Genomic DNA, 12,009 nt, shown 5'->3' with positions numbered 1-12,009 from the left:
TGGTGGGCAAAACTGACGACACAATATATTCAGCACTTTCTGTCTTTCCCCGCATCAGAGGTCTGCAGAGGTTATCACTGTACAGGAGCCCACAGATATTCAAAATTACCTCGGGGCCACAACCGCTGCTCCTTTCAGGTCATCGTGACCATTCTGGTTTTCTGCAAAGAAATTAACAGAAGAGTTATGTCAGGCAAATGCCTTTCCAAAACGCCCAATCCTGTGCCTATCTTCAGAATGTGGTAACAGGCTATTGAGACAGAAATAATCCAGGAGGCCCTAGAATGAGCCTCAGAAGAAGGCACTGGGTTTCCTTCTTGAGCCATTGGACAAATTTCCTTGATATGATATGTCATCGGCAGAGTATCCTGATCCCCAGTCTGTGCAAACAGCTAAATATATCCTTTTCCCCACAGTTCCTGGGGAACAACTTAATTATATCCTCAGCCTGCTATAATACTCAGGCTTTTTTCATCTGAAATGTTGTTTATTAATGGGATAAGTGATTTCACACTGAGATTAAATGGGAGTGGAATCCACACACCATCAAGTCAAATGAATCTCAAAGCTGCAAACAGAGGCCATTCATCAGGTTGGGAAGTTCCAGGGCCCTGTCTTCCCTCAGAGCTGCTGCTGCTGCTGCTAAGTCGCTTCAGTCGTGTCCGTCTGTGCGACCTCATAGACGGCAGACCACCAGGATCCCCCGTCGCTGGGATTCTCCAGGCAAGACACTGGAGGGGGTTGCCATTTCCTTCTCAACGCATGAAAGTGAAAAGTGAAAGTGAAGTCGCACAGTCGTGTCCCCATGGACTTCGCGACCCCATGGAGCCTACCAGGCTACTCCATCCATGGGATTTTCCAGGCAAGAGTACTGGAGTGGGTTCCCATTGCCTTTTCCGTTACCTCAGAGAAACATACCAAAAAATGACAGTGCGCATTACCTTCTGCTATCAGAAACTTCGAACAAGATAAGTCCAAGGAAAAGAGAGAGGCTATGGGTTGACAGACGTGAACGAAAGTCGTGACACCTCCAAAGAAATAAACAAGACTGCAAAAAGCCTTGGACAGGTGTAGGAACGCAGGGACATTACCCAGAAATGACAATTAAAGCATTTCCTGTGAGATAAGAGGTTCATTCAAAATTAGGAAGCCTTTGTACCTCCTGTGCCACAATTGCTAAGGTTCATGTGAGTCTGGCTGGACCACCTTGGGTAGAGTGGTTTACCCCAGGGACAACCATGACAGGGAACTTAGAAAAGTTCATTCATAGAATGTCTCATTTTAAATGCAACTATAGAGTCTGGTTCAAATCAGGCTTCAGTATGGAAGCATAGGGTCTATCAAACGGGATCATTCTCCCAGAGTAGACTAACAGATATATCGAAGACTACCTGGGAGACCAGTCGAAATTTCATCCTCTTCAGCATGAGAGCAACCACAGGCTCCATCCATGGCAGACTCCACATTCTCTTCATCAAATGCAAATTTTCCATCACTGGAAGGCTGGTTGCAGGCAGAACCTTCCTGGAGAGTGGAAGGTACTGAAACACATTCATCTTGGGATTGCTGGAACACCACCTTCTTTTCAACATCCAGCAAGTTCACGCTGTGTCAGGTGGAGAAGGGATGACAGAAAATTAAGAGGATTCGACCCCAAGCTATCTGGCTGGTTTTCATGACAGGCATTGAGTTTGCTCACAGAAAGCAAAAGAGCAGTCGCCTTAAGGAGGGAAGTAACTCCTCCTGATGTGGAGTGGAGTGTGGGTGCCATGGGGTAGGAGAGAGACAGCAGGTTCTCTGGGCACTGGGCACACAACCAGCGGTTGAAGGAGGAGATGGAATTTTCCCTACATGCTAACGTCACCACCCCCAGCACACACAGAAGGCAGGGACAGTGGTTCAGACTTTTCTGCACAGATTGTATTGATCTGGATATCCTGTGTCCAAGTGAACACAGCTTTTAAGAAGTTAAAGATGTGTTTGAGTTTGGACTCTATTCCATTCAATTTTAAAATATTTCTTGGCACAAATATAGCTTCAAGATCAGTTTTTCAGAGTTGGAGAAAAAGGAGGTATAGACTAGATATTCTGCCTTCAAGAACTATTTTTTTCAATATTTTGTTGTAATATGAATATCGTTCGATTTTCCTCCCTTGAAATCAAATATTTACCAACATGCTGATGCCAAACCAGTGTAAGACCCATAGGCTCTCACCCTACTTTACCCACTCAGGAGAAAACACACGAATACAGGAACTCCCAGGTTTAGTTATTTCACCTGGGACAACTCACTGTACATTACTAAACTTGAAGGATTGAAAAACTGAAACGCACAAACTTGTGAAACATAAATAGACAACACTACTAAAGAGATACTTGCTGCTGCATGAATAGATGAAAGAGTTACATAGAGTACTTTCTATTTTTCTCTGGATCTGAGGTCTCCTGCTGTCACCACTGACATTCACAGCCCACAGATTTTCAAATTACCTGGGAAATGAGAGCTCTTGTCCACTCACTTGCTTGTGATCGTTTTCATTGTCTAGTAGGAAATTCAGAGACAGCAGGTCATAAGAAGCAAATCAGATCTCACACATATCTACTCAGGAAACACATATACAACAGGGACCTTAATATTCTAATTGTAAGAACATAATTCTTTAGCAAAGATATTCTAGGACACTTAAGTCGTATGAGAATTAGACTGGACTGCTTCCAGACCCATCGAGGAAATTTGCTGATTGATCTGGTATCTCTCCCAACAGCCTTCGTTCTGAGTCTGTAGAAGCACTTAAAAATGTATTTTCCACAGAGATGCTAGAAAATGAGCTGAGTTATTTTCTAGAATTATTTCTATAGTGCTGCTTGGTCCCATCAGACTATGTGGTTGTTGATGGTTTAGAGGAATTTATACTTGAGACTAGAGTGATGGGTGAATTGTGAAAGCGTTAGCCGCTCAGTAGTGGCGGTCTCTTTGTGACCGCATGGACTATAGCCCACCAGGCTCCTCTCTGTCCATTGAATTCTCCACCCAAGAATACTAGAGTGGGTGCCATTCTCTTGTCCAGAGGATCTTCATGATACAGGGATTGAACCTGGGTCTCCTGCATTGCGGGCAGATTCTTTACCATCTGAGCCACCAGGGAAGCCCAGTGAAATCTATTAACCTTCAAATCAAAAAGAATCTTTGGTGCTACACAGAAACCATGACCATTTGAAGCTGCAGGAACTGCCAGAGCCCAGCCTTACTTCATGGAAACATCCAAGCAAGGCAATGGGACAGTTGTGTCTGTCTTGGTGTCAGATACCATCTTAGCTAAGACCTGCCAACATCGAGAAAAGGGAGACTGGGGCTGAGCGCAGTAAAACACATGATGGAAATCACCTCTCCTTATAAAGAGGCAAGTCTGTCATCACTTCTGGAGAGGCCACGAACATTGACAAAAATTTAACTCATTGCGGGGAACAACACACTGGCTCCAAACGAGTTCTGACAGACACCTCCTGTGGATTTCCAGCTGAGGTGGTTGAGAGTTGTCACAAGTGCTTTGTGTCAAATGCCTGATACTGGGGTCAGGGTGACAGAGACAAGCCCGGAGCCAAAAAATGAATGAGAGCTCCCTGACCCACCTGATGTCTGTACTTAAAACTCTACCACAGAGTCTCATCCAAATCACTGTCTACAGCGCTTCCAACAGGGATGACAAACCTCAGCACCGCAGAGGTGGGGAGTACGAAGCGTACAGAGTCTACCTGGGCATATAGGTGGAGTTCTATCACAAGAAAATACTCACTGGTTACATCCCGAGCATAAGACACATCCACGTCCTCAGGTGAGAAGATGGCATTGCTCCGATAAGGCCAGAAGGAGTCTGACAGGTCAGGAAGAACTGAGTAAGTCAGGTAGTGTTCATCTAGAGAGTCCTGTGGGACTCCATTCTCTATCATCTGTGGCAGCTGTCTGTTGAACCTGGTGGGGAGGGACGGCAAAAGACTAAGCCAAGACTTATCAGAAACTGTACAGTCCTATCTGGTTTTGATGGAATGTTTGAGTGGTGAAGCCAAGGGTCTGATCCATGACAGGGAGAAAACTCTGTTTTGTGTGTGAGACACAGCGTGGTTTTACAGGGGCAGAAGAGAGAAAAAGCAGTAGGTGCTCAGTGGTCTGACCAAATAACAGGCTGATGAACAGACAGATTTCTCTGTGATGGTACAGTCACGCCTCACATACAGGGACACGGAGTAGTGGCTTTCACACTTCCACTTACATGGCATTGACATTACTATGACACACATGCCAGCATGCTAACACCAAACATATAGCAGATATGCATCTCACTCTAGAAACCACACCTGATATAAAAATTGAGTGCAAAAAAATCACTCTGACTTAGTTCACCTGGGTCGACTGACTTGGGTTTGAAACTTGACCAGTAAATAAGAAATTGGAAACAATATAAGTACCACAGTGAAAGCAGAGAACATTATGAAAAAGAATAATAGTGGTGGGCAAAACTGACGACACAATATATTCAGCACTTTCTGTCTTTCCCCGCATCAGAGGTCTGCAGAGGTTATCACTGTACAGGAGCCCACAGATATTCAAAATTACCTCGGGGCCACAACCGCTGCTCCTTTCAGGTCATCGTGACCATTCTGGTTTTCTGCAAAGAAATTAACAGAAGAGTTATGTCAGGCAAATGCCTTTCCAAAACGCCCAATCCTGTGCCTATCTTCAGAATGTGGTAACAGGCTATTGAGACAGAAATAATCCAGGAGGCCCTAGAATGAGCCTCAGAAGAAGGCACTGGGTTTCCTTCTTGAGCCATTGGACAAATTTCCTTGATATGATATGTCATCGGCAGAGTATCCTGATCCCCAGTCTGTGCAAACAGCTAAATATATCCTTTTCCCCACAGTTCCTGGGGAACAACTTAATTATATCCTCAGCCTGCTATAATACTCAGGCTTTTTTCATCTGAAATGTTGTTTATTAATGGGATAAGTGATTTCACACTGAGATTAAATGGGAGTGGAATCCACACACCATCAAGTCAAATGAATCTCAAAGCTGCAAACAGAGGCCATTCATCAGGTTGGGAAGTTCCAGGGCCCTGTCTTCCCTCAGAGCTGCTGCTGCTGCTGCTAAGTCGCTTCAGTCGTGTCCGTCTGTGCGACCTCATAGACGGCAGACCACCAGGATCCCCCGTCGCTGGGATTCTCCAGGCAAGACACTGGAGGGGGTTGCCATTTCCTTCTCAATGCATGAAAGTGAAAAGTGAAAGTGAAGTCGCACAGTCGTGTCCCCATGGACTTCGCGACCCCATGGAGCCTACCAGGCTACTCCATCCATGGGATTTTCCAGGCAAGAGTACTGGAGTGGGTTCCCATTGCCTTTTCCGTTACCTCAGAGAAACATACCAAAAAATGACAGTGCGCATTACCTTCTGCTATCAGAAACTTCGAACAAGATAAGTCCAAGGAAAAGAGAGAGGCTATGGGTTGACAGACGTGAACGAAAGTCGTGACACCTCCAAAGAAATAAACAAGACTGCAAAAAGCCTTGGACAGGTGTAGGAACGCAGGGACATTACCCAGAAATGACAATTAAAGCATTTCCTGTGAGATAAGAGGTTCATTCAAAATTAGGAAGCCTTTGTACCTCCTGTGCCACAATTGCTAAGGTTCATGTGAGTCTGGCTGGACCACCTTGGGTAGAGTGGTTTACCCCAGGGACAACCATGACAGGGAACTTAGAAAAGTTCATTCATAGAATGTCTCATTTTAAATGCAACTATAGAGTCTGGTTCAAATCAGGCTTCAGTATGGAAGCATAGGGTCTATCAAACGGGATCATTCTCCCAGAGTAGACTAACAGATATATCGAAGACTACCTGGGAGACCAGTCGAAATTTCATCCTCTTCAGCATGAGAGCAACCACAGGCTCCATCCATGGCAGACTCCACATTCTCTTCATCAAATGCAAATTTTCCATCACTGGAAGGCTGGTTGCAGGCAGAACCTTCCTGGAGAGTGGAAGGTACTGAAACACATTCATCTTGGGATTGCTGGAACACCACCTTCTTTTCAACATCCAGCAAGTTCACGCTGTGTCAGGTGGAGAAGGGATGACAGAAAATTAAGAGGATTCGACCCCAAGCTATCTGGCTGGTTTTCATGACAGGCATTGAGTTTGCTCACAGAAAGCAAAAGAGCAGTCGCCTTAAGGAGGGAAGTAACTCCTCCTGATGTGGAGTGGAGTGTGGGTGCCATGGGGTAGGAGAGAGACAGCAGGTTCTCTGGGCACTGGGCACACAACCAGCGGTTGAAGGAGGAGATGGAATTTTCCCTACATGCTAACGTCACCACCCCCAGCACACACAGAAGGCAGGGACAGTGGTTCAGACTTTTCTGCACAGATTGTATTGATCTGGATATCCTGTGTCCAAGTGAACACAGCTTTTAAGAAGTTAAAGATGTGTTTGAGTTTGGACTCTATTCCATTCAATTTTAAAATATTTCTTGGCACAAATATAGCTTCAAGATCAGTTTTTCAGAGTTGGAGAAAAAGGAGGTATAGACTAGATATTCTGCCTTCAAGAACTATTTTTTTCAATATTTTGTTGTAATATGAATATCGTTCGATTTTCCTCCCTTGAAATCAAATATTTACCAACATGCTGATGCCAAACCAGTGTAAGACCCATAGGCTCTCACCCTACTTTACCCACTCAGGAGAAAACACACGAATACAGGAACTCCCAGGTTTAGTTATTTCACCTGGGACAACTCACTGTACATTACTAAACTTGAAGGATTGAAAAACTGAAACGCACAAACTTGTGAAACATAAATAGACAACACTACTAAAGAGATACTTGCTGCTGCATGAATAGATGAAAGAGTTACATAGAGTACTTTCTATTTTTCTCTGGATCTGAGGTCTCCTGCTGTCACCACTGACATTCACAGCCCACAGATTTTCAAATTACCTGGGAAATGAGAGCTCTTGTCCACTCACTTGCTTGTGATCGTTTTCATTGTCTAGTAGGAAATTCAGAGACAGCAGGTCATAAGAAGCAAATCAGATCTCACACATATCTACTCAGGAAACACATATACAACAGGGACCTTAATATTCTAATTGTAAGAACATAATTCTTTAGCAAAGATATTCTAGGACACTTAAGTCGTATGAGAATTAGACTGGACTGCTTCCAGACCCATCGAGGAAATTTGCTGATTGATCTGGTATCTCTCCCAACAGCCTTCGTTCTGAGTCTGTAGAAGCACTTAAAAATGTATTTTCCACAGAGATGCTAGAAAATGAGCTGAGTTATTTTCTAGAATTATTTCTATAGTGCTGCTTGGTCCCATCAGACTATGTGGTTGTTGATGGTTTAGAGGAATTTATACTTGAGACTAGAGTGATGGGTGAATTGTGAAAGCGTTAGCCGCTCAGTAGTGGCGGTCTCTTTGTGACCGCATGGACTATAGCCCACCAGGCTCCTCTCTGTCCATTGAATTCTCCACCCAAGAATACTAGAGTGGGTGCCATTCTCTTGTCCAGAGGATCTTCATGATACAGGGATTGAACCTGGGTCTCCTGCATTGCGGGCAGATTCTTTACCATCTGAGCCACCAGGGAAGCCCAGTGAAATCTATTAACCTTCAAATCAAAAAGAATCTTTGGTGCTACACAGAAACCATGACCATTTGAAGCTGCAGGAACTGCCAGAGCCCAGCCTTACTTCATGGAAACATCCAAGCAAGGCAATGGGACAGTTGTGTCTGTCTTGGTGTCAGATACCATCTTAGCTAAGACCTGCCAACATCGAGAAAAGGGAGACTGGGGCTGAGCGCAGTAAAACACATGATGGAAATCACCTCTCCTTATAAAGAGGCAAGTCTGTCATCACTTCTGGAGAGGCCACGAACATTGACAAAAATTTAACTCATTGCGGGGAACAACACACTGGCTCCAAACGAGTTCTGACAGACACCTCCTGTGGATTTCCAGCTGAGGTGGTTGAGAGTTGTCACAAGTGCTTTGTGTCAAATGCCTGATACTGGGGTCAGGGTGACAGAGACAAGCCCGGAGCCAAAAAATGAATGAGAGCTCCCTGACCCACCTGATGTCTGTACTTAAAACTCTACCACAGAGTCTCATCCAAATCACTGTCTACAGCGCTTCCAACAGGGATGACAAACCTCAGCACCGCAGAGGTGGGGAGTACGAAGCGTACAGAGTCTACCTGGGCATATAGGTGGAGTTCTATCACAAGAAAATACTCACTGGTTACATCCCGAGCATAAGACACATCCACGTCCTCAGGTGAGAAGATGGCATTGCTCCGATAAGGCCAGAAGGAGTCTGACAGGTCAGGAAGAACTGAGTAAGTCAGGTAGTGTTCATCTAGAGAGTCCTGTGGGACTCCATTCTCTATCATCTGTGGCAGCTGTCTGTTGAACCTGGTGGGGAGGGACGGCAAAAGACTAAGCCAAGACTTATCAGAAACTGTACAGTCCTATCTGGTTTTGATGGAATGTTTGAGTGGTGAAGCCAAGGGTCTGATCCATGACAGGGAGAAAACTCTGTTTTGTGTGTGAGACACAGCGTGGTTTTACAGGGGCGGAAGAGAGAAAAAGCAGTAGGTGCTCAGTGGTCTGACCAAATAACAGGCTGATGAACAGACAGATTTCTCTGTGATGGTACAGTCACGCCTCACATACAGGGACACGGAGTAGTGGCTTTCACACTTCCACTTACATGGCATTGACATTACTATGACACACATGCCAGCATGCTAACACCAAACATATAGCAGATATGCATCTCACTCTAGAAACCACACCTGATATAAAAATTGAGTGCAAAAAAATCACTCTGACTTAGTTCACCTGGGTCGACTGACTTGGGTTTGAAACTTGACCAGTAAATAAGAAATTGGAAACAATATAAGTACCACAGTGAAAGCAGAGAACATTATGAAAAAGAATAATAGTGGTGGGCAAAACTGACGACACAATATATTCAGCACTTTCTGTCTTTCCCCGCATCAGAGGTCTGCAGAGGTTATCACTGTACAGGAGCCCACAGATATTCAAAATTACCTCGGGGCCACAACCGCTGCTCCTTTCAGGTCATCGTGACCATTCTGGTTTTCTGCAAAGAAATTAACAGAAGAGTTATGTCAGGCAAATGCCTTTCCAAAACGCCCAATCCTGTGCCTATCTTCAGAATGTGGTAACAGGCTATTGAGACAGAAATAATCCAGGAGGCCCTAGAATGAGCCTCAGAAGAAGGCACTGGGTTTCCTTCTTGAGCCATTGGACAAATTTCCTTGATATGATATGTCATCGGCAGAGTATCCTGATCCCCAGTCTGTGCAAACAGCTAAATATATCCTTTTCCCCACAGTTCCTGGGGAACAACTTAATTATATCCTCAGCCTGCTATAATACTCAGGCTTTTTTCATCTGAAATGTTGTTTATTAATGGGATAAGTGATTTCACACTGAGATTAAATGGGAGTGGAATCCACACACCATCAAGTCAAATGAATCTCAAAGCTGCAAACAGAGGCCATTCATCAGGTTGGGAAGTTCCAGGGCCCTGTCTTCCCTCAGAGCTGCTGCTGCTGCTGCTAAGTCGCTTCAGTCGTGTCCGTCTGTGCGACCTCATAGACGGCAGACCACCAGGATCCCCCGTCGCTGGGATTCTCCAGGCAAGACACTGGAGGGGGTTGCCATTTCCTTCTCAATGCATGAAAGTGAAAAGTGAAAGTGAAGTCGCACAGTCGTGTCCCCATGGACTTCGCGACCCCATGGAGCCTACCAGGCTACTCCATCCATGGGATTTTCCAGGCAAGAGTACTGGAGTGGGTTCCCATTGCCTTTTCCGTTACCTCAGAGAAACATACCAAAAAATGACAGTGCGCATTACCTTCTGCTATCAGAAACTTCGAACAAGATAAGTCCAAGGAAAAGAGAGAGGCTATGGGTTGACAGACGTGAACGAAAGTCGTGACATCTCCAAAGAAATAAACAAGACTGCAAAAAGCCTTGGACAGGTGTAGGAACGCAGGGACATTACCCAGAAATGACAATTAAAGCATTTCCTGTGAGATAAGAGGTTCATTCAAAATTAGGAAGCCTTTGTACCTCCTGTGCCACAATTGCTAAGGTTCATGTGAGTCTGGCTGGACCACCTTGGGTAGAGTGGTTTACCCCAGGGACAACCATGACAGGGAACTTAGAAAAGTTCATTCATAGAATGTCTCATTTTAAATGCAACTATAGAGTCTGGTTCAAATCAGGCTTCAGTATGGAAGCATAGGGTCTATCAAACGGGATCATTCTCCCAGAGTAGACTAACAGATATATCGAAGACTACCTGGGAGACCAGTCGAAATTTCATCCTCTTCAGCATGAGAGCAACCACAGGCTCCATCCATGGCAGACTCCACATTCTCTTCATCAAATGCAAATTTTCCATCACTGGAAGGCTGGTTGCAGGCAGAACCTTCCTGGAGAGTGGAAGGTACTGAAACACATTCATCTTGGGATTGCTGGAACACCACCTTCTTTTCAACATCCAGCAAGTTCACGCTGTGTCAGGTGGAGAAGGGATGACAGAAAATTAAGAGGATTCGACCCCAAGCTATCTGGCTGGTTTTCATGACAGGCATTGAGTTTGCTCACAGAAAGCAAAAGGGCAGTCCCCTTAAGGAGGGAAGTAACTCCTCCTGATGTGGAGTGGAGTGTGGGTGCCATGGGGTAGGAGAGAGACAGCAGGTTCTCTGGGCACTGGGCACACAACCAGCGGTTGAAGGAGGAGATGGAATTTTCCCTACATGCTAACGTCACCACCCCCAGCACACACAGAAGGCAGGGACAGTGGTTCAGACTTTTCTGCACAGATTGTATTGATCTGGATATCCTGTGTCCAAGTGAACACAGCTTTTAAGAAGTTAAAGATGTGTTTGAGTTTGGACTCTATTCCATTCAATTTTAAAATATTTCTTGGCACAAATATAGCTTCAAGATCAGTTTTTCAGAGTTGGAGAAAAAGGAGGTATAGACTAGATATTCTGCCTTCAAGAACTATTTTTTTCAATATTTTGTTGTAATATGAATATCGTTCGATTTTCCTCCCTTGAAATCAAATATTTACCAACATGCTGATGCCAAGCCAGTGTAAGACCCATAGGCTCTCACCCTACTTTAACCACTCAGGAGAAAACACACGAATACAGGAACTCCCAGGTTTAGTTATTTCACCTGGGACAACTCACTGTACATTACTAAACTTGAAGGATTGAAAAACTGAAACGCACAAACTTGTGAAACATAAATAGACAACACTACTAAAGAGACACTTGCTGCTGCATGAATAGATGAGAGAGTTACATAGAGTACTTTCTATTTTTCTCTGGATCTGAGGTCTCCTGCTGTCACCACTGACATTCACAGCCCACAGATTTTCAAATTACCTGGGAAATGAGAGCTCTTGTCCACTCACTTGCTTGTGATCGTTTTCATTGTCTAGTAGGAAATTCAGAGACAGCAGGTCATGAGAAGCAAATCAGATCTCACACATATCTACTCAGGAAACACATATACAACAGGGACCTTAATATTCTAATTGCAAGAACATAATTCTTTAGCAAAGATATTCTAGGACACTTAAGTCGTATGAGAATTAGACTGGACTGCTTCCAGACCCATCGAGGAAATTTGCTGCTTGATCTGGTATCTCTCCCAACAGCCTTCGTTCTGAGTCTGTAGAAGCACTTAAAAATGTATTTTCCACAGAGATGCTAGAAAATGAGCTGAGTTATTTTCTAGAATTATTTCTATAGTGCTGCTTGGTCCCATCAGACTATGTGGTTGTTGATGGTTTAGAGGAATTTATACTTGAGACTAGAGTGATGGGTGAATTGTGAAAGCGTTAGCCGCTCAGTAGTGGCGGTCTCTTTGTGACCGCATGGACTATAGCCCACCAG

At 44.5% G+C, this 12,009-nt stretch overlaps 1 protein-coding gene and 1 long non-coding RNA gene across 2 annotated transcripts in view; one reads left to right on the top strand and one right to left on the bottom strand.

Annotated features, from left to right (window-relative positions):
- Positions 1-12,009, bottom strand: part of LOC145504747 (NBPF family member NBPF20-like) — a 532,650-nt gene that overhangs the window by 76,783 nt on the left and 443,858 nt on the right. Inside the window, exons 118-128 of the mRNA XM_081486053.1 lie at positions 11,497-11,548; positions 10,398-10,612; positions 9,116-9,167; positions 8,298-8,473; positions 6,994-7,045; positions 5,895-6,109; positions 4,613-4,664; positions 3,795-3,970; positions 2,491-2,542; positions 1,392-1,606; positions 110-161 (exon numbers count right to left, since the gene is read on the bottom strand). Coding sequence (XP_081342179.1) covers positions 110-161; positions 1,392-1,606; positions 2,491-2,542; positions 3,795-3,970; positions 4,613-4,664; positions 5,895-6,109; positions 6,994-7,045; positions 8,298-8,473; positions 9,116-9,167; positions 10,398-10,612; positions 11,497-11,548 — 1,309 coding nt within the window. The remainder of the gene's footprint in view (positions 1-109; positions 162-1,391; positions 1,607-2,490; positions 2,543-3,794; positions 3,971-4,612; positions 4,665-5,894; positions 6,110-6,993; positions 7,046-8,297; positions 8,474-9,115; positions 9,168-10,397; positions 10,613-11,496; positions 11,549-12,009) is intronic.
- The window catches only part of LOC145504770 (uncharacterized), a 119,092-nt gene that overhangs the window by 63,952 nt on the left and 43,131 nt on the right, over positions 1-12,009 (top strand). The window lies entirely within an intron of this gene.

This window comes from Giraffa tippelskirchi, chromosome 5, assembly GCF_054371585.1.
Source record: "Giraffa tippelskirchi isolate mGirTip1 chromosome 5, T2T-mGirTip1v1.2.pri, whole genome shotgun sequence".
NCBI lineage: Eukaryota > Metazoa > Chordata > Mammalia > Artiodactyla > Giraffidae > Giraffa > Giraffa tippelskirchi.
Note: the sequence above shows the minus strand (reverse complement) of the source record. Positions and strands in the feature narration are given on the sequence as shown.